Genomic DNA, 23,494 nt, shown 5'->3' with positions numbered 1-23,494 from the left:
GTCAAGACATTGTTCAATCTCAAGCTAGGGATGCTAGGGGATAAGTGCAAGTGGTGGCTGATATCTTGGAGATGTGCGAGTGAAGATCTTGAATGTTCTTGGGTCTAGCAGCCATGCCAACTTGTAGAGGAAGAAAGAGAAAAGGGATGAAGCAGAAACTAATTGGGATTTTTGTCCTCCTCTAACTCTTGAGTCTCTAACTTCGTCCTAAAACCCCTAAAAGTTGCATGAAAAAGAGTGATAACTTGCTAAGCTAACAACTGTACCTCCATATATGTAAGAGGCTCTAACCATAGCTCCTTCTTGCTTGAAGAAAGCTATCACTGACTATAGTCCTCAAACTGTACTTGTACTTGCTGCCTGAGTGACTAGGATTTTCATATTTGAAAAAGGGGCTAGATAGAGAAAGATGAAAGGGAAAAAGGACCAAAGCATGAAGCTCTAGTACCATTTGTAATGAATGAGGTTAAGAGGAGAGAGAAGAATGAGAAGAGAAAGGAAGAGAGGAAGAAGAAGAGAGAGTAAGACTAGAAGAAGAGGAGAGAGAAAGACAAGAAATATGGGAGGAGGAAGAAATCCATGGAAGCTGAAGGAGAAGGAGAAGAGTCAGTTCTTGATTATGTCTAGATGCCCTAAATTCCATCTCTTACACATTATATACCTTGGTTAGTGTGACTAGGTATCTAACCCTTAGTTCTTATGTATCCTGCATATTACACATATGCACATATATGGATATACAATGTGTAGCCTATACGTATGTATAGGCTATGTGTATGTATATGTGTAGCCTATTTGTATATATAGCTTATGTATGTAACCTATGTGTATACATTGTCTTGCCGCTACGTGCACACCATGTAAAAAAAATCTAGAATGTGGCTTTCTTGTTGATTTAGAGAGCCAATGCCATTTTAGACATTAGTGTTAGTGTCCATGGTTTAAAAATATTAGATTTTTGGACAAGTTTAGCCAATTTATGATATTTTAGATATTATATATTGTAAAAATCCATAAAACTATAGACACCTTCTAGATTAGGATGACATGTAAAAGAAAACATGTAGCTTTCATGCAATTTGAGAGGATTTTATGTAAAAAGAGAGATTGACCAAATCATGCGATGCGTGATCGCTGTTTTTAGGTAGTGTGAACAACACTCCAAAGTGGGAGGTGAAGAAGGAGTAATTTGGCGACAGAATTTTGGCCAGGTGTGCTAGTATTTTACCCCCCTTTTGGAGCCAATGGAAGCATCAGATTGGCGATCTGAGCATCATAGAGGAAGGTATTATAATTACACACGTTCTGGTCTATTAGAGTTTTATCTACTCATAATGCAGGAATAAACTGATAGGCTTCATCTCTATTAGTATTCCTCTACATTTTCTAATTCTTTTGGGGAGTATTCTTCTAAATCTTCAATTTCTTTGAATCCCTTCTCTTCTGTCTACTCCTCTCCTTGAATCTACCTTCACCCTGCTGTCTCCTACCCCCATGGTGGACTCTCGACACCAAATGCACCAACACCATGTTAAGGGAAGTTTATGCTATTGTCAGAGGTGAATTTCGAAAGATACTTGGGCTGATATCTTCAACCATATTCAGAGAATTAGCTACATCATTGTTCTTTTAATTCATTTCTTACTCTATAAAAGATATCTTGTCAAAATATGTAAGTATTATGTGCCCCTATGGCAGGGCAATGTTTGTAGATAATTCATAGATGATTTGAGTTGAATTAAGAGGAGCTTTTTCTCTTATTTCTTGGCTGTGGTAACTTATCCTTATTAGGAACTCAATTTGAAGCTCTCTTGAAGCAAGTCTCTTTGCCCTACAAACCTTGTAATTGACTCATAAGCTTTTGTCCCTAATAGTCTACATTGAATGTAATCATGCAAAGTTGATTCATGCTATGGCATCATGTATGAATGATGGGATGCAGAGTTGTTTATGATACATGATAGCATATTGTACTTGTTTTTTTTTGCTCTTACAGTCAAGAAAACAAGCTTGATTTGAGTTAGATCTTATGAGATAATACTCTTGTGATCTTTGCTAAGAACATGTAGTTGGAAGCTCTATCAACATCTTCAAGAACTTGGCTTGAAAACTTCAGCCCTTCTCTTATTTCTACCATATCTGGAGTCTAAGCTCTTGAAACCTCATACATTCTTTTCTCTCAAACCCCTGTGATTGACCGTGAAGTACCTCTTGACCCTTTAAACATTCAATGTAATCTACTTATCTCTTGAAAAGACACATCTCCATCTATCTTGTCCAGTTTTCTTGCCAAACCTCTGTGGTGACCTTCAACCCTACACGTTGCGACATTGGTGAACCCGACATGAAGGTCAGTGTAAGAGAACTCCAAGATGGGGTATTCTTTAGGAGACACTCTACAACAGTTGATGCGCATACTACTGTAGACTCAGCAACAACAAATCCAAATGTTACAACAACAACAACAACAAAGGCAAGACGAAGAGAAGATTGATTCCATAATTATCAAGGCCCTAGAGGAAGTTGGGTGGGAATTAAAACAATTTAATGGTCGAAATGTCTCTGTTTTCATTTGCTTGTATGTTGAGAAAATGCTCTTCTTTGGTGTATCGCAACATGCATGGAGTCGCTATTTTGCCAGACTTGGTCTTCAGAAAGAATCCATGGTATTTTTCAGTGAGATGCAGATTGGGCTGCATTCAAAAAAGCCCTACATGAAGAATTCTTCCTAGAAGACTTTGGCCTAATGACGAAAAAAAGTTTCACTGATTGGGTTGAGAAACCCAATAAAGGTTTAGCTGCAACAACTTTATACCATGAGTTTGAAAGTAAATTTGGACAACTTGATGCTAAAGACCAATAAAGTATGGAAGGTCAGAAGATTGAATTATTCCTTAAGGCTGCAGATCCCATTTTGCAAGAGAAGCTTGTTGATTGCTTAGAAGATGCTACCTCCAAATCAGGAGTCAAGACTGCATGGACAGATGTTACTAATGCAGTTAACATGATTAATCGAAGAGAGCAGATGCGACTAAGATTGGGCTCTATTTCAACTTCAATAACTCCACTGATGGAGCTTGTTCCACATTCAAAATCCCCTATTCCTTTGACTAATCAACCAACTCTTTCTTCTTCTGTTCCTTCTAAAAATTATGTCATGGATGAACTCATTAAAAGCATGCGTGACCTTCATATGAATCTTACAGAAATTAGTTCTAAGGTGGAGAAGTTGGATGTCAAAGTTGAAGAACGAGCAAAATCATCAACTCAAAGACCCATGAGAGAAGGCTTTAAGAGGTGCTATATTTGGTGTGACAACCAACAATATGACAAGAGGGAGTATTTTGCCTTTTGTGAGAGGCTAAAGCACAAAAGCTCGTCTTTAGGAAAGATGGAAAAATTCATGTTGCTGAAACTGGTCTTCCACTAGAGCCAAATTTTGGCAATGGTAGAATGAAGAAAAGATTAGAAGATTTAGCTGTAAAGAATCCCTACATATAGCAATTGATGCAGCTACCTATGGGATGCAAATTGAGCCAACTAAATCAAATTTGAAAGCATGTAAATCTAATGTGCAATCTAAAGTACGGATGTAGACACTAGATCAAATGGAACGTGGTAAAGCAGCCAAAGAAGATTTGGCTAATGCCACAATCAATGCATTCGAGGAATAACTGGTTGGAAAGAACCGGTAGATTCTTTTTCTGCCTTTGCACATTTGGCTGACGTCAATAAAAAAGAAGTCTTGATTGAAGAAAAGAGAAGAAGAGAAGATGAACCAGGGCCTTCCTCTTCTGGCCCTCCGAAACGGGTAACTAGAAGAATACCTAAACAACCAAATCTTGCTAAAAATATAACCCCAGATCAAGAGATGGAAGATGGGTCACAAACAAAGAAGACTAAAGGAAAGAATAAAGGCAAGCAGCCAGGCTACAAATTACAATCTGACATAGAATCTGCAACCGATCTCAAACGATTCCTAGAAGAATGAATTATGGGAAGCAATATTGAAATCACCTTAGGCAAAATTGTTGGAATTGCCAAACGTGAATTCCATGATGTAATTATTAATGTAATAAAAAGGAAAAGACAATACATTGGTGATGAAGCTGAAGAAATAGTGCATGCTTTTTTGTGAGTTCTTCGAGTTTTTGTGCAGGATGAAGAGAAGTTGTCTTCATAAGGAATTCATCTTGAAGCATTTAAAGAATTAATTACAGCAATTGAAGCTAAAGATAAAGAAAGCATGAATGAAAAAATTAAAGAAGTGAAAGCTGAAAATGTAATGGTTGGATGGTTCAAACTAGTTGGGCAGTCCACTTCTAAAAAAGAAGGCCATCTACAGCACATGCATGAGGAGGAAGAGGCTCAGTTCATTCCAAGCAGTCACTACTCACATACACATTGGGCAAGAGCAACAATGGAGACAGTTGTCAAAATTGGAGAAAAAGAAATACCATGTATTGCATTCTTAGACCATGGATCGGAGATAAACGTCATGGCAAGGAGTCTTTATGAAACTAGCAGATGGCCCATAGATATTCATCTAGGTTGGCGAATGAGAGCTGCAAACAACTCTTCTGGAGAGTTATATGCTGCATGTCCTAATGTGCATGTAACTATTGGAGACATAAAAGACAATCTTTACTTTTTTGTTCAAGATTCTTATAGTTACCCTATCATTCTTGGGCTTACATTTTTGAAGCTCGCTTGGAAACAAAAGCTCTTGATGATGGTTCTTCCTATGCTCGAATCCGAAGCAAAGTTAATGAACGAGCTGTCCAATTTCTTATTGTGTGTGTTAACCATCATCGAAATAGAGATTGACTACATGATTATCCTATGCTTTCTAATGCCCGAGAATTCAAGGGTTTTTGGGCTGCATTGCTATAAAAGGAGACTATGGCAGTGCGTCATGTAAAAAGATTGAACCTCCTTATGCTACAGAAACTGTGTCTCTAGCAAATCTGTATGCATGTACACCCAATAGTATAGGCTATTATAAGTCTCTTCCAGCCATGACTAAAGCTGAAAGAAAATATTTATGTCATGTAAAAAGGGAGCTGAAAACTTATGACATGATGGTTGAACATGAAGATATTTCAGGCAATTTTTTGGGACTGATTACTATCGACACATTGATTGAAATATATGCAGCTGTCCATACAGAAAATCAGGCTGAAAATCATTCCATGGAAGTATGTACATTGATTTTTATTAACAATTCAAGAATTTGTTGAGCAGGAAGACATTGGTTTACTCAACAAGGCTAAAGCACAAGTGGAGACAAAATATAAGACGGTGGATAAGAAAGTCAATCCTGTGGCAGTCCCACTGCCTCTTGAAAGTGAAGAGCTAGCTGATAGGGCAGCAAATCAGCCAAGTCTTCGTGATCCTTCCTACATTGGTCACAAGTTCACATTTGAAAGTATAAAAGAACTCAAAATAGGTGAAAATTCTTTCCTACACTCTTTTATGCAAATGCTAATGAAACATGAAAAAGCTTTTGCATTTCAACCAAGTGAAATAGACTATGTGGATCCAAATATTGTGGCTCCTATGGTCATTTTTATGGTCCCACATGTGCCTTGGAACCTCAAGCCCATTCCCGTTCCAAGGGCACATTTGCCCAAATTATTGGAACTTCTAAATGAGAAGATCAGAATGAAGATTTTAGAACCTTCTTCAGCTCCTTACTCAAATCGATGGTTTATCGTGCCCAAGAAAAATGGATCCTTACAATTCATTCAAGATCTAGAGCCTGTTAGTCGTGTCACAATTAGAAATGTTGGTTCGGGTCCAATCTGAAGCTTTTGCAGGTAGAGCAATTTATTATATGGCCGACCTATATTTAGGATATGACCAATTTCAGCTTTCATTAGAAATCCGAGACATTACCACAATGAAGACAACTCTTGTTGGCCTGTATGTGCACTCTACCATAAGGCGCAACAAACTCCGTAGCCCATATGATGAATGCCATGCACAAAGTCTTAAGGGACTTTATTCCACAACTTTTCCATTTCTTTATGATGTACCTATCAAGGGATGTGAAGTCAATGAAAAGAATGAGGAGCTTGACGAAGGCATGACATTTGTAGTTAACCATATTCATGATTGTGACATGATTTTGACAAGGCTAGAAGAGGTACATCTTACCCTTTCCGGAGCTAAGTCAATTTTTGGAGTAGAAAAAGTCCTAGTGGTCGAACATCTGTGTGGCCCCTACAGACATAAACCATCACCAATCAAGATAGATGCCATCAGAGCAGAATGCAAGAAAAATGCACAAATGTCTTAGAGGTGAGAAGATTTCTTGGCACATGCGTATTCTATCTCATATGGATACCACATTTTGCTCATGTCGCCAAAAATCTTTATCAATTATTAAGAAAAGGCCAAAGATTCTCTTGGGAGAAAGAGCATACTCTCACTGCATGCAAACTAAAGAAGCTGTTAATTTCAGCCCCCACTCTCAAAAGGGCTGATTATTCAAATGGGCAACCCATTATCCTTACTGTGTGGATACAAGTTCCATTGGGATAGGATGGGCTGCTGGCCAAGAAGACCTTGAAGGCAATAGGTATGCAATTCGTTTTGAAGCAAAGGTTCTCAATGAGCGTCAAAGAAGGTATGCACAAGTAAAAAGGGAATTGTGGAGAGTTGTAATAGCATTAAAGTGTGATCGTGAATACTTTGTAGGTGCTTCCGTAGTGGTAGAAATTGATTGTCTTCAACTCATATGAGTTAGAAGACTTGGATGTAATTCAAGAGCATGAAGACATCGAGAAAGAAGAAGAGGCAGAAGATGAAGACATTGACATGGCAAAATATACTTCTTCTAATACTAAAAATCCGTAACACTTTGGCACATCCCAGAGGATGTGCAGGTTAGGAGGGGGTAGATGTCGTGCCGCTATACCCACACTGTGTAAAAAAAATCTAGAATGTGGCTTTCTTATTGATTTAGAGAGCCAATGCCATTTTAGACATTAGTGTTAGTGTCCATGGTTCAAAAATATTAGATTTTTGGACAAGTTTAGCCAATTTATAATATTTTAGATATTATCTCTTGTAAAAATCCATAAAACTATAGATAACTTCTAGATTAGGATGACATGTAAAAGGAAGCATGTAGCTTTTAGGCAATTTGAGAGGATTTTATGTAAAAAGAGAGATTGGCGAAATTGTGTGACATGTGATCGCTATTTTTAGGTAATGACAACACTCCAAAGTGGGAGGTGAAGAAGGAGTGATCTGCCAGAAAAATTCTAGCTAAGTGAACTGCTATTTCCCCCCCCCCCCCCCCTTCGAAGCCAATGGAAGCATCAGGCGATTTGAGCAGCATAGAGGAAGGTATTATATTATACACGTTTTTGTCTTTTAGAGTTTTATCTTCTCATAATGTAGGAATAAACTAACAGGCTTTATCTCTGTTAGTATTCTTCTACATTTTCTAATTCTTTTTGGGAGTATTCTTCTACGTCTTCAATTTCTTCGAATCCCTTCTCTTCCGTCTACTCCTCTCCTTGAATCTACCTTCACCTTTTTGTCTCCTACCCCCATGGTGGACTCTCGACACCAAACACACCTACACCATGTTAAGGAAAGTTTATGCTATCATCAGAGGTGAATTTTGAAAGATATTTGGGCTTATATATTCAGCCATATTCAGAGAATTAACTACAGCATTGTTCTTTTAATTCATTTCTTGCTCTATAAAAGACATCTTGTCAAAATATGTAAGTATTATGTGCCCCTATGGTAGGGCAATGTTTGTAGATCATTCATAGATGATTTGAGTTGAATTAAGAGGAGCTTTTTCTCTTATTTCTTGGTTGTGACTTATCCTTATTAGGAAATAAATTTGAAGCTCACTTGAAGCAAGTCTCTTTGCCCTACAAGCCTTGTAATTGACTGAAAAGCTTTTGTCCCTAACAGTCTGCATTGAATGCAATCATGCAAAGTTGATTCATGCTATGGCATCATGTATGATGGGATGCAGAGTTTTTTATGATACATGACATCATATTGTACTTGTTTTGTTTTGCTCTTACAGTCAAGAAAACAAGCTTGATTTGAGTTAGAACTTATGAGATAATACTCTTGTGATCTTTGCTAAGAACATGTAGTCGGAAGCTTTATCAACATCTGCAAGAACTTGGCTTGAAACCTTCAACCCTTCTCTTATCTCTACCATCTCCGGAGTCTAAGCTCTTGAAACCCATACATTCTTTTCTCTCAAACCCCTGTGATTGACCGTGAAGTATCTCTTGAACCTTTAAACATTCAATGTAATCTACTTATCTCTTGAAGACACATCTCCATCTATCTTGTCCAGTTTTCTTATCAAACCTCTATGGTGACCTTCAACCCTACGCACTACAACAACATATGTCATGCCATGCCATGAATCCTAATGGGATATATTTTGGTAGATATATATGATTCTCCTATGGTGAATATTGATATGGGCAAGGTTGTCATCTTAGAATCCTAACCTCAACATTGAGAGAGATCATTAGGGAAAATTTTAGGTCTTGAAAACAACTCTCTCAGTAAGTTTGACCAAAATATATTCTCAAAAAATTGGGGCATGGTAAAATTTTTATAAATGAATCCCAAACTTATAAAAAGTTGAATTTTTAGAATCTACTCTTCAAGCACTTTTCATTTATATGTGGATCGATAGTGTGTGAAATTGGAACAATGAAGTGTGTTTGGAAGTGGGACAATGAAGTTACATCTAAGATTTTCTTTTGCCAATGAATATTCTTGTTTGGATGTAGGACAATGAAGTTATGCCTAAGAGTTTCTTTGCTAGGGAATATGCGTATTTGGAAGTGGGACAATGAAGCTACACCAAAGATTCTCATTTGCCTAGGGAATATTACCATAATAGAATCTATTAATAGCAAAAAAGGATCTTTATGAAACATTAGGAAAAAAATGAACTCACAAATGGGCCCTTAAAAATAATATAGTTTAAGATGTGGGCCTTTTGGATTTTCCAATAAGAATGCTAGATGTTGACATCCATGGAGGGTGAATCTTTTCTCTCCAAATCTTGGGTTTTCTATTAAAAAAAGGGTAGTGGGGGATTTTAAAAAAGGGAGAATGAATAGCACAAAAATTTTGAGTTTCTCTCACCTCGTATTTTCCTCCTTTTTTGGAGAATTTTCAATTTTGGTTTTTTTCCCTCTCACAAAAGTAGTTTGACCCAAAAGTTGAGCAACAAACCACTTTCTCTCTCTTCTCTATACTCGTAAGTTTTCATCTCCATTGAAGCTCCCTACTGAGAGTAATTAGGGTTTTGAGTGTTTTTCTTACCTTTGCACTTTCTTCTCCATGCAGCTCCAGATTTTGGGCAAAACACAGGTGCCCATCTCTCTTTGCATTTTCTCTTGTTTGCTATTTTTTCAATAGGGTTTGATGTAGTTTCTTACTGTTATTGTTGTTTTATTGTAGATGTTGTTTTGGGTAGGAAACAGAGGTGCTCATCTCTCTCTCTCTCTCTCTCTCTCTCTCTCTCTCCTTTCTTTTCCCCCTCTCTCTATGTGTTGTTTCTCTTTTATATTGTGTTTTCAATAGAATTTGATATTGGTTCTAATTGTTGCTTTCTTGCAGAGTTTATTTGGAGCAAGAGGCAAAGGTGTTAATCTCTCTCTCTCTCTCTCTCTCTCTCTCTCTCTCTCTCTCTCTCTCTCTCTCTCTCTCTCTCTCTCTCTCTCTCTCTCTGTTTGGTTTTCTTTTTGGATGATATCTTTTCAATACAACATAATGTTAGTTCTAACCCTTGTTGTTTTATTGCAGAGATCATTTTGGGTGACATTGCATAAGTGCTCATCTCTCTCTCCCTCTCTCTCTCTCTCTTTGTGTTTCCTCTTTTCTACTGTTTTTTCAGTATACCTTCATGTAAATGCTAACTCTTGCTATTGGCTTTTGTAGAGATCAATTTGGGCAAGATTGGATAGGTGCTCATTTCTTTCTCTCTCCCATGTATTCACACACTCTCTCTTTCTTCCTCTCGGCATTATCCCTTTTCTAATATCTTTACAATAGGGTTTGATGCTAGTTCTAACTTAAGGATCAACTGTTGTTGCAACACTTAACACAAGGTAGAGCAGAGATTTTGTAGCTCAATTTACGGGTTAATTTGCCATATTTTGTGGTGCTAAAATTTATTCATTTAATTAGTGACTTTTATGTTTGATGGGATTGATGTTTTCTTAATATGTCCATCATTTGCAATGGGTTTTGATTAGTAATGATTCAATATTATCTTCAGCAGATTAGCTTATAGGTAAATTGGCCCTTTGTATTGCTTGTATTCATGAAATTATCTAGATATTTTTTGTTAAAAGGGATTCATGCAAGTATTTTTGTTAAAAGAGATTCATGCACGTATTTTTTTTGTACATGCAGGTATTGTACAAGGTTTAGGTGAAGCACATAATTCTCGATCGACTATTTTGATGTGGTGAGTGATTCCTTTGTGCTGGATGATATGGATATGTTGGAAGTTGATGGTTCAAAAATCCTTTGCTTTATTGGTCCTATGTGTCCATTCGGATCTCCATGCCAATTGGCAATGATGCATGAAACACTTGTATCATATCATCCATATAACACACAATGTATTGAGTCTTAGAATATCTGAGGTGTCAATCCAATGTGCCTATTAATATTTGAATGCTATGTGACTGCTATCCTTGTACAAACTACTCTATAATACCCACATTTCATACAATGTATTGAGTCAAATCAGACTCCTATTCATTATGATAAAATTTATTATGGCAAAATCCTCTGAGTATTCATGTGCTATTCTTTTCATTATATTTCATATAAATTGTATGATTAAAGTGATCCCTTGAAATTGAATCTATACCTTGTGTCAATGTACATATCCACATGTGTTTTGATATTGATATTTGTGTCTATTTACAAAAGTGTAAATATCTCTTAATGCCATGTTGATTTGTATGGCATATTGGTGATTACTAGATAGACTTAAAATGCTTATTATTTAGGGGTTAATACATACTTCTTTACATCTAATGAATAGGTTATAATGCCTGAGAGAAGAACAAGCATTCTCTCGATATAAGTACGTAGTAATAGCAAAGATGAAGAAGGGAATTGGATCACTGTCCTCATGAAAAGTATCAGGGTCTATATTCTCATATCTTAGTGGATTCTCATGTACATGCAAAACAACATAATGTGGTTGCTCTTGGGGGATAACCACAACATCCCGTACCAAAATAAGGCCTTCTTGGTACTACAACAACTCTCTTGGTTGGTACTATTTGTAGCACTTTCCAATATACCCACAAGGTTTTAGATATAGGCTCATTCCCAATGTCTAGTAACCATTCAACAAAGGCACTAAACAAAAGATATATCTTAACTATCCTTAGTTGTTTAGCCCATCAAATCCTCCATAGTTCATAAAGAAGAAGGATGTTATGCCCACAATATATCTCCATATGTGACCTATTCCTTGGCCAAAAATCTCTTATGTACCATGAGTTAGGATGAGGTTGCAATACAATTGGAGGAATAAAGATAATCTCCATTATCTCAAATATAGCCTCGTGGTATGAGAATTTATTCGACCCTAAGGCTACTTGATACATGATGAGAAAAATATCTCGCAAACGTGTAGCTTCCTCATCGCCTAAGTTCCTGATGAGCACAATGTGTATGCTAGTGTTAGTGCAAGACAATCAACAACAGTTTTCTTCAAACAATTGAGGTTATTTTATTAATTCCTTTTATACGTAGACAACTTAACCTTACCCATAAGGTAAAATCTCAACTCCGGCCCCCTAAAATGGTGTTAAACCTAGTAACTAATCCTACTGGTATTGGGATGGTCATGATTTAATTGGCTCTATCTAGTGTTGGAAAGTTACCCCTAACTTATCAGGTCCACCCAACCATAGGCATCTTATCAGCATGATCGAAGCCTCCCACTGTTCTCGATAGGGTTTGCTTAGTTTTCTAATTAGCAAAGCATACTACCACACTATTTGGAAATATAAATTCATATTCCTTTTATTACTCCGTTAAATTGGGTTTATTAAACTCAATCTTTAGCACGTAACAAACAATTTGGAAATTAGATACTTTATTTCACCATCACTCTGTAGAGTGGTACAAAATTGTCTTTCCGCGGAAAGACACCATCTAGCCTAGGATAGGACCTTCCAATCCCTCGGGATTGGGCTGTATGTGATTGCACTCTATCCACAGTCAACAGGGAATTATTGGCTCAGAGCCCCTCTAAGCTTCCCTCAACCCCTCCGGAGCCGTCCTACATAACAGGGGAACTTATCACTCAGCCCTTTGCCCTTTCAGGTGCTCGAGTGATCAAATATCAAAAACACGTATCTCCCTCAGGAGTATTGTTGAGATATCGAGCTCCACTCGTGATACACCAGGGTGACCGTTGTATATTTATGTCACCGACTTGTCAGTTGCAGACGCAGTTGGTACACCGCCCATGAATAATAGCTACATGATAGCTATCCTTATCTACTCTAGTTCGTGGCTCAGTTAGTATGCCACCTTAGTTAGTTGAGTTTGTTTTGAGACCCATATATAGGGTTCTTCTATTTCTTTGTACTAGAGTTCTTTTGGCTTACACAACTAAGAAGAGGAAAACTGTTTTCAGCCTCCACCCTTGTGTGTCTTCCCCCATTGTGCAAGCAAGAAAGCTTCAAGCGAGACTCCTTCCTTCTCTCCCACAATCTTGACATGGTATCAGAGCCTTGTTCGTGGTAAGGAGCTCAAGAAAGCAAGCCAAGCTCACGGTGGTCTGGTAAGAGGAGCAGTGTTGCTTTCATTTCCTGTTTTGGGAGCAGATCTCTGCAGGTAGCACAGCCGAAAATTGCAGGAGTGCATTGTCTCAGGTTGAGACGCCCTTCGCGGTGAAGCAAGAGGGCAGTATATGCTGCGGGAAAGGGCTTTAGCCCTTGGCGACCTTGTTTTTTTGATTTGAGGCCATTTCGGGGCCTGTTTTGCAGACGGAAGTTTTCTGCACGCACTCAAGAAAAGGCTCAGTTTTATGCTGTGCGACCACTGTTCTACAGGTCGGTGAAAAGTTACTGTAGAAATTGCATCATATGCTTGTGCGCAGAGACATTGGGAGTTTCAGAATCATCCTTGGTTCCTGTTTATGAAAAATCGTCACTAGGAAGTGACTGTGTGGTCAAATACCACTTTCGCCAGTTTTGCAGATTTGCCCTTGTGAGGGTGAAGCTGTGTTTTTTGCAGTGACAGAATTTCTTGCAGTATTCTGTAATGGCGTCTGATTCTCTTTCACAGATTGTCACTGAAAAGCTTGACAAGAACAACTTCCAGGCATGGAAGTTTAGAATGACGAATTTCCTTATGGGAAAAGGATATTGGGAATTTGTTGCAGGGAATGAAGAAGAACCAGTTCTTCCTGATGTTCCCAATCAACAACAAATGCAGGCATTTAAAACATGGCATGAGAGAGCCAGGAAAGTTATGTATTGGCTGTCTATCAGTATTTCAGACTCTATGATTGTGCATATTCAGGATGCAAGTACGCCAAAGGAGGCATGGGATACTTTGTCAAAAATGTATAGCACAAATACGCAAGCCAGGAAAATGCAGCTCAAGCAAGAGTTGCATAATGTGCAAAGAGAAAGTATGAGCATCAACGACTACCACATGAAGGTGAAGAAGATTGCAGATGCACTTGCTTCCATTGGGTCGCCAGTGGAAGATGATGATTTAGTTTCCGTGACCTTGAATGGTCTAGGAAAGGATTATGCACAGTTTCGGACATCCATTTCAGTTCGTGAAAGATTTCCTGATTTTGAGGAGTTGATTGCTCTTCTAATTTCTGAGGAACAGAGAAATGGTGGTGCATCTTCTTCAGGAGGAACTTCAAAAGAAGCTGTCTTCTACTCAAATGCTGGAAGAGGTAGAGGCAGAGGTAGAGGAGGCCGATTTGGAGGCCGTGGCAGAAATCAGAATATGCAGCAAACTCAAGAAAACCAGTCCTATGGAGGAGGACGTGGTAACTCTAGAGGCAGGGGGAGCCAAAGAGGTCGTGGTGGATGGCAAAGAGGCCAAAATGCAAACAGTAATGTTGAATGCTACTACTGTGGTAAAATGGGTCATATGGCTAAAGACTGCTATAAAAAGCAGAATGACATCATGAATGGAAAACTGCAACAAGGGAATTATGCATCTTCTAGTAGACAGGGTGATGACAGAAATGAGCATTTGTTCATGGTGCAGCACATGAACAATTCTATGACAAGTGCAGAAGAAAGCAATGATGTATGGTATGTTGACTCAGGTGCATCAAACCACATGACAGGTCATGCAGAATGGATGGAGGATGCAAGGAAAATGGAAAAACCAGGATTTGTGGAGACTGGTGATGATACTGCACATCCTATTGTGCAGATTGGAAAAATTCCCTTGTCTATGCAGGGTGGGAAAAAGAAATACCTGTCCGATGTATTTCATGTCCCGAATATCACCAAGAATCTGGTTTCAGTTGGTCAAATGGTTGAACAGGGCTTGCAGGTCAGATTTAATCCTCATGGATGCTTTGTTGAGGATATGAAAAATAAAGGTCGCTTGATAGCAAAAGGAAAGAAGAAGGGCAGAATGTTTACATTGGATGCAGACATGTCTGAATTGAGTGCAGCAATGTTTGCACATGGGACCGGTGTAGTTGCAGATATTGATATCTGGCATAAACGCATTGGTCATGTTAATGTACAGCGACTTAAATCAATGCAGGCCCAAAATATTGTTGCAGGATTGCCCAAATTCAAGGTTGCAGAAATGCATAAGGTATGTGAAGCCTGTCAGTTTGGAAAACAGGCAAGGAAACCATTTCCTAGACATGTTCAAGAGAGTGAGAAGCCATTGGAATTAATTCACTCTGATGTGTGGACAACTAAAGCTGCATCTCTTGGAGGCTGTCATTATTTTGTCAGTTTTATTGATGACTATAGCAGAAAAGTTTGGGTGTATTTTATGAAAAAGAAAAGTGAAGTTTTTGGGCATTTCAAAACTCTTAAAGCTATGGTTGAAAAAGAAACAGGCTTGCAGATAAAATGCCTAAGGTCAGATGGAGGGGGAGAGTACCTCTCAAATGAGTTTGCAAAGTTCTTGCAGGAGCATGGCATAAAGCAGCAATATTCATGCAGTTATACCCCACAACAAAATGGAATTGCAGAAAGGAAAAACAGGCATATTGGAGAGGTATCTCGTGCCATGCTCAATGAAAAAGACTTGCCAGATTTTTATTGGGCTGAAGCAGTTGCTACAGCAGTCTACATAATGAACAGGACTCCCACTGCAGCAATACATGGAATGACTCCAGAGGAGAGGTATACTGGTAGGAAACCAGATATTTCTCATTTGAAAATTTTTGGTTGCATTGCCTATGTACATGTGCCAGATGAGCTGAGATCCAAGTTGGATCCAAAAGCTGAGAAGTGCATCTTTATTGGTTACTCTCTGCAGCAAAAAGGGTATAGATGCTATAACCCTTCTACTCGTAAGTTTACAGTGAGCAGAGATGTTGTTTTTGATGAGATGAGTAGCTGGTATAAACCAGTAAATGTGATTGATGATGAAGATGCACAAAATGGTAATGCTACACAGAATTCACAGCAGCAGTCACAAAATATTAGTGGACCTGGAGCGTCCTCTAGCAGTGGTTCACATTCTTCGCCATGGACAGGCAGATTGAGATCAGGAGAATCTTCTCAAAACAATGCAGATAGTGGTATGCAGGTATCACGAAAAGGAAAAGAGAAGGTTGATCAGCCCATGTTTGATGTGAATGCAGGTCACTCTTATGTGGATGGTGAATCCAGTGGCTCAGAACAGAGCATTGATGATGAGTTGGGTATTCCTTCTATTGTTACACCTGGAGTAAGGAAGACCAGGGATGTTTTGAGAGCACCTGGGAGTGAACCCACTTTGCGCAGGTCTACCAGAGTTAGGTATCCTGTGGATAGGCTGAAATATGATGGATTTACAGCCATTCACTATGCATATATGGTCAAGGTGATACAGGAACCAGAACCCACTTCTTTTGAGCAAGCCATGGGAAAAGAAAAATGGGAGAAAGCCATGGATGAAGAAATGGATGCCTTGGAAGAAAATGCTACATGGGAATTGGTACCTTTGCCTAAAGGTAAGAATGCAATTGGCTGTAAGTGGGTTTATAAGGTGAAGCACAATGCAGATGGTTCTGTGAACAGATACAAGGCAAGATTAGTAGTCAAGGGGTATGCACAAACATATGGTATTGACTATGAAGAAACATTTAGTCCGGTTGCAAGGATGGCAACCGTAAGAGCAGTCATTGCTATGGCTGCATCAAAGGGATGGTCTTTACATCAGATGGATGTAAAGAATGCCTTCTTGCATGGTGATTTGCAAGAAGAGGTCTATATGGAGCAGCCACCAGGTTATGTGCATGCTGTTCATCCTGAGTTTGTTTGCAGGTTGAAGAAAGCCTTGTATGGCTTGAAGCAAGCACCTAGAGCATGGTCTGACAAGATAGGACAGTATCTTGTCACTATTGGCTTTCAGATTTCCAAGGCAGATTTCTCACTTTATGTGAGAAAAACAGAGAAAGGTATTATGCTGCTTGTCATTTATGTTGATGATTTGATTATGACAGGTGACAGTGATGAAGATATCCTTCATGTGAAAATGCTATTGAAGCAGAAGTTTGAGATGAAGGATTTGGGAGAGCTGCGTTATTTCTTGGGCATTGAGGTGATTAGATCACCAAGTGGGATACAGCTCTTGCAGAGGCAGTATGGATTGGACATGCTGTCCAAATATGGGATGACAGGCTGTAAGCCTATTTCAGTTCCTTTGGAGCAAAATGTGAAGCTGAGCACAGATGCAGGTGAGCTTCTAGAAGACCCTACTATGTACAGACGCATAGTAGGAAGTTTGATTTATATGACTATTACCAGGCCAGATTTGAGCTATGCTGTTGGATTGGTAAGTCAGTTTATGCAGGCTCCAAGGAAACCACATTTGGATGCGGCTAGACGCATACTTAGGTATGTGAAGTCCACATTGCAGTATGGACTATTTTATGAGACTGGGGTTCAGATACAGTTGCATGGATACACTGATGCTGATTGGGCTGGTAGTATTTCTGATAGACGATCTACCAGTGGATATGTATTCTCTTTTGGGAGTGCTGCAGTCACTTGGAACAGCAAGAAACAGCCTACAGTTGCCTTGTCGAGCACAGAGGCTGAGTACAGGGGTGCAGCAATGGCTGCATGTGAGGTAGCTTGGTTGCATAAGTTACTTTATGATATGCATCAGTCTACAGATGGGCCAGTTGTCATTTATTGTGACAACATGAGTAGTATACACTTGGCAAATAACCCAGTCTATCATGCTAGAACAAAGCACATTGAGGTGCATTATCACTATGTGCGAGAGAGGGTTTTACTAGGTCTTATTGATCTAGTTTATGTCAGCACAGAGGATCAGGTGGCTGACATATTCACGAAGGCATTGGGCACAGAGAAGCTGCGCAAGTTCAGAGACCTACTTGGTGTGCAGGAATTGGGATTGAGCTCGAGGGGGAGTGTTGAGATATCGAGCTCCACTCGTGATACGCCAGGGTGACCGTTGTATATTTATGTCACCGACTTGTCAGTTGCAGACGCAGTTGGTACACCGCCCATGAATAATAGCTACATGATAGCTATCCTTATCTACTCTAGTTCGTGGCTCAGTTAGTATGCCACCTTAGTTAGTTGAGTTTGTTTTGAGACCCATATATAGGGTTCTTCTATTTCTTTGTACTAGAGTTCTTTTGGCTTACACAACTAAGAAGAGGAAAACTGTTTTCAGCCTCCACCCTTGTGTGTCTTCCCCCATTGTGCAAGCAAGAAAGCTTCAAGCGAGACTCCTTCCTTCTCTCCCACAATCTTGACAAGTATAGGATCCCCACCCGCAGGTGAGTTTTTCCACACTCCGCAGAGTGTTAGGGAGCATTGGGTTGGGGATCCCAATGTCCTGAATCACCACAATCCACAACTCGTCCGGTTGTGCAAGCTTGAAATCAAAAGAGCCATAACTCATCATTCACAAATCCAAAAGCAGTAATAACCATAAAACATTTTTAACACAGTTGTCAATGTATCCGATGCATAGAATCTATCCCCTTCATCAATTTTCATGTTCCTTCCTAAAAAGCATTTGATAATACTAACATGCTTTTACAAGTTTAAGTAAGTTCTAACTAATCATGATCTTTTTCTTATGTACTAACTTGATTATCTTCATTTGGCCATCCAACGTGATTACGGTTTATGGCCGCAACCTCAGTTTGTTGTGGAATAACCCATCCTTTGGGTTGAATGGATTCTGGGTTAACTTTCGCTTGCGCTTCAACATCGACTACTTCTTCATGTTGGGGAGTTCTCTGAGTGTGACCTCACTTAGCATCTCGATGTCTCTTGGGAGCGATGGAAGAAGTTGATGGATTTGAGTAGTGCTTCCGCATAGGGGTGGAGAGAGAGAGAGAGAGAGAGAGAGAGGCTTGGTTGATTGCAGTAGAGCTTCGTCACGTCAATATCAGAGAGACTTTCGCACGGATCATTGTGTGTCTATGTGTGTGTGTCAGCAGACGTGACGCTCTACCCCTATTTATATAGCAATGGGGGGTAAAGAGAGGATGCTTGCTTTTTAGCAGCATGCAATTCTTTGATATGGTCCATTAGTTAAGTGACTAGCTCTAATAGCATTAGATACAATTTTACCCACACCATCATCGTCTAGTCCAATCTGTCATGCTACTTCCATGGTGATCATGATGATTATGTGGTTGAGAATAAAATAATTGTTTCTCATAGTCATGTTCTCCAAGAGAATATGTACTATCACCATGTCTTTGCTGCCCATGAGAGACTAATTCAAGAGAATGATGCCCATAAGCATTAGCATGATATCCATATACATTTGCATACTTCACATATATGTTTGTATGATGTTGTGTATGTAATACTACTACCCGTTGAACATGCAACCCATGAAAATTTTCACAATCATTAGATCCATGCTGCCATTCATAATATGTAACACCATCATATGCATACTGACCATAAGTATATACATGTTGTTACCTTTGCTCATTGTACCCATACCAATGGTCATGATGTTGATCACGATGCTCATACCATTGATCATGTCCATTACAATCCTTACTTGATGGAACTCTTGCTATGCTCTCTGGCTCCACCCATTTTGCACATTCTCCTGCTTAAGTTGATCAATTGTCTAAATAAAGTACAAAGTATTGTTGATTCAACTAGTATATGTAGTCTCCTCCTCCTTAGGCTAGCTTGCTCAAATTTCCCATCATATTGTTACTCTAATTAGCTTGCTTTGATTTTCCATCATATTGTTACTCTAATTTGTCCAAGAATAACATCATAATGTTGCACTTGCTTTGCTACAAGAATGAGATGCAAGTGATGGTGGCTGCTACAATTGTTCAAATGTGAGCATTTGGAAGAGAACCCTTAAGTAATCTAGTGAACCACCACATGCAAATTTGCAAGCTCTACTCATGTCATTCCTCAAGATCATTGGTCACCATAGTAAAATTATATATCAGTATACAATTGAAGTTGATCTATGATCATGACATCAGATTGGGAGGATTCCCCATACATTGCAATTTTAGTGACCTACAGTTTCTACCATATTGGACTCACAACCCTTCATGCCTTGGATATTCACATTGAACATGTAGGAGAAAATGATATAGCCTACAATATCTACCATTGGACTCACAACACTTCTTGCATTGAATATTTGCATTGGACATGTAAGAGAAAATGATATAGCCTATTATCTTGTAGAATCTATAGTGTTTTTGTCATCTATGGCAAGAGCCAATGTAAGATAAAGTGACAGTGTGTTTCATTGACAAGGAGAGGAGGTTGCATAGGGAGAAACCATAGCTAGAAATCTTTGTAGGGAAGTTTTTTGTTAGCTCTTCACATAGAACCTTCGTTGGTGTACAAGTCTTAGAAGCATAGATGCATCTTCACACTCATGACTGCACATTGTTATACCTATAGCATCAATATGTCAAGAAAAATCTCTTCAAATCTAAAGATTCCATGATGATGTTGACAAGTATGTTTTCTCAAAAATGTTGAAATATCCAAGTGCAAATTTGAACAATCATGGTAGGATTAGGATTTAGTAAATTCAAGCTGGAGGATACATGGCGAGTTGGAAATTGAAGGCTTTAGTTATTTAGCTACATTAGTGAAGGTTGTAGACTTAGAATATAATGGTGATATGAGGTCTAATCATTTGCATCTTGAAGACTTTTTACTGACATTTTTGAAGAAGTTGTAGAGGTAGAAAGTGTCACTCAAAATGAAGAAAGTGTTATCACAGACTTGATAAATTCACCAGCTTGATTAATGAGGATTCCAATATTGTTGAAGGTAATGAATCATACCAATCAAAAATTGATTTGGATTACACAAATTATGATGCTAATCATATGCCAAAACACTATTGGTTCAAAATCTGCTAACAAAAGTCTCAATTTGAGGTGGAGGAGCCATAGTTTGTGCCATTTATGAGGTCATTTGACAACCTTACAAATATTCCAAGATGGATACCAAGGGCCATTTTGATTCTTATGTACTCTCTGAGTCCATCCCCTTTGTGTACCCCTACAAAATTATCTTAGAGGCATGTTGTACTACTAAGTTGTTGAGATGTATTCCCATTGTTTTGGAGTATGTGATCAATATGTCATTTGAAGTGTATGATTGCAAGTAGACATGTGGGGTATTTAGCTTCCCCAAAGAGTAGCATTTCCCACATGGAAGTTTCGTGGATGAGGTATCCTATCTTGATTAGTTTTTAGCCATCTTAGATTAGGCAACAAGTCCATGTTCAGGGTGGCCACAATAAGATGTAGAAATGGCACATCTAGATAGCATCTACTATTGATATGGGCTTATCTTCTAATCCTATCTATACTCTTGAGATGTGCAAGATTGAGTTAGATAAGTGATGTGCTACAAATTTCTTTGATAATTTTGCAATTGCCTTAGAGATGACCTCAAGTCTTGGAATTTTTGCAAACTCCCTCAAATATGACATAAAGTTTTGGAAAATTCTGCAATTTCCTCAAAGATGACCTCATGTCGTAGAAGTTTTGCAAATTGCCTCATAGATGACCTCAAGTTTTGGGAAATTCTACAATTGCCTCAGAGATGACCTCAAGTCCTAAAGTTTTTACAAATAACCTCATAGATGCCTTTAAGTTTTGGGACTTCTACCCTATGTCCCTACTCTCACATATGTGATTATGCCTTTGATCCTTGTGGTTATTCAATGAATAGTATAGAAGGCAATGCTTTTTCCACCATCCGTGTGACACCTAAAGATGGTTTTGCCTATGCAAGTTCTGAGGCTATGGGATATAATTCCAAAGGCGTAAATCTTCCAAACCTCATTAATAATGTTCTTACTTGCTTCAAGCCAAAAGTATTCTCATGTGCACTATATGCCAATGGTCCTATAATGGGATCTCTCGATTCTTGTGAGTTGGCTTTCTACCCTTAGGATTACATTTGTGATCATAGTACCATCTTTGCCACATTAAGGGCCACTATAACAATGAGCAAACTATAGCACACTCTGTCCTCAACTTAAACTGTTGGCTATGCTAGGATTCTAGAGCATTGCCATGCAATATTCCTCATCAATTTTAAGGCCACAACATTTCAATGTATGAAAGACAAGCAATAGGAAATTTTGGCATGTGGAATGACCTGGAGTGGGTTTTTCTCACAAAGTTTAGGCATGTAGATTTTGAAAGGATGAGTGAAGCATTCATGAATATAAGTTCATTAGCTAGAGAACAAGTTGAATCCTACATCTCAAGATTGGAATCAATATTGAAGAGATGGTTCAACAACAATTTGGATGAGCGAATGCAGAAGGGACTATTCCTTTGTCGAGGACTACAATTAGATGTTTAAAGTTTGTGGAGTTGAGAAGACTAGTAAATGTGGAAGCTTTAATGAAAGGTGCTAAATTGTATGATGAAGTCAAGATGAGATTAGCCATGAATCCAAAAAGAGGAGTCCTCCCTCCCTCAATGCTAGGAATGGTGTATCAACTTAACTTAGTTCCAAGGACTATACCCTACCCCAATTAAGAAGTGTCTACAATATTTAAGAGCTTGTTTATTTTCACACTTTAGACATGTATTGTCTCAACAACATATGCCAATAGATAAGGAAGCCAACCAAGTCAAGTGTTATGCCTCTACAATCAATCCTTCTCCTTAAGCCCTTTGAGAAATGGGGCATCAACTTCATAGGTCCAATCGTATTGAGATATTCAAGCTTAGTCTACCTACTACCTACCAACATGATAGTTGGGTGTGTGTAGCTATCTATTGTGTGTGTATCTTTAATAAGTTGCTAGCTAACTTAACGAGAGTAAGTCAGTAGTTACTCACTCATCGTAAGACCTAAGTTAGATGTACTTTGTTCTTTGGTGTGATGAATAATGAGGAACATCTCTGAGAACTATCTACTCTTTGTTCTCTCTATCTCTCTCTCATCTTTTTACCATGGTATCACAGCCATGACCTCATAACCCCATGAATTTGTGAAGCCTGGAAGCTTGGCATTGGGTAGGAGCATGGCATTGGAGTTGTGAGAGCTAGAGCCTGAAGAGGAAAGACTCAAGTGGTTCTACAGTTCACATGGAAGCCATAGCCTACACTCATTGGTATGTATCTTATGTCTAAGTTGACCAAAGCCTACCAAGGCTTTACAAGGGGATTTCTTGCCATATGAATGAGCTCATGTTGATAAGCGCACTAACATTAGGGCATCATATAGAAAAACGTGAACATGGTAAATGTGCTTGTTTTTAGGCTATCACACTTTGGGAGAATGCAACCATGTTTAACTTGAGTATTCATGAACTATATGATTGAGATCATGAAGTTTATAGAGCTCAGTTGGATGCTATACCAAGAAAGCATCATTTGCAACTTTGAGAATAGTAGTAGTAGCCCCTCATTTTTAGCTTGGACATCAAAGTGGCACAAAAATTTTGCACCTGATCTCTGATATTAAAATATGGAGCATTTATTCTATCAAATGGTAGCCTTAGCACATTAAATCATCAATGGATGCTTGGAAAATGTTATGGCATTGCTTTTATGTATTTAGGCATGGATTTGGAGAGGTTTTAGATCTGAAAAGAGAGAGCAAGTTGAAACTGGTCTGAATGTATTTAGCCCACAATTGACCTGAGATTGGTGAGAGACTATTTGAATTATGTAGGAAACAAAGGCAAGTAGCACAAGGAAAGTTTGGTGATGTATGGTGCATAGATTCTGGTGCCTCAAACCACATGACACCACATGGCAAGTGGTTTGATG

The 23,494-nt window shown here is 38.7% G+C and overlaps 1 protein-coding gene across 1 annotated transcript; it reads left to right on the top strand.

The window, feature by feature from the left end:
• The first annotated feature begins 20,691 nt into the window (after positions 1-20,691).
• LOC148012120 (S-adenosylmethionine decarboxylase proenzyme-like) lies at positions 20,692-21,654 on the top strand. Its single transcript, XM_087669116.1, has 2 exons — positions 20,692-20,858; positions 21,354-21,654. The coding sequence occupies exons 1-2, from the start codon at positions 20,692-20,694 to the stop codon at positions 21,652-21,654; spliced, it is 468 nt and encodes a 155-aa protein (XP_087525242.1).
• Positions 21,655-23,494: the final 1,840 nt, after the last annotated feature.

The sequence above is a fragment of the Lygodium microphyllum genome, chromosome 27, assembly GCF_053477565.2.
Source record: "Lygodium microphyllum isolate KBCC chromosome 27, Lygodium_microphyllum_v1.1.10, whole genome shotgun sequence".
Lineage (NCBI taxonomy): Eukaryota > Viridiplantae > Streptophyta > Polypodiopsida > Schizaeales > Lygodiaceae > Lygodium > Lygodium microphyllum.
Note: the sequence above shows the minus strand (reverse complement) of the source record. Positions and strands in the feature narration are given on the sequence as shown.

Excerpts from the sequence above, each read along its gene's own strand:
- LOC148012120 (XM_087669116.1), top strand. The coding sequence starts at position 20,692 with ATGGATACCAAGGGCCATTTTGATTCTTATGTACTCTCTGAGTCCATC. Across the intron at positions 20,859-21,353 it reads TTTGAAGTGTATGATTGCAA|TTTTGGGACTTCTACCCTAT; the intron begins GTAGACATGTGG and ends GATGCCTTTAAG.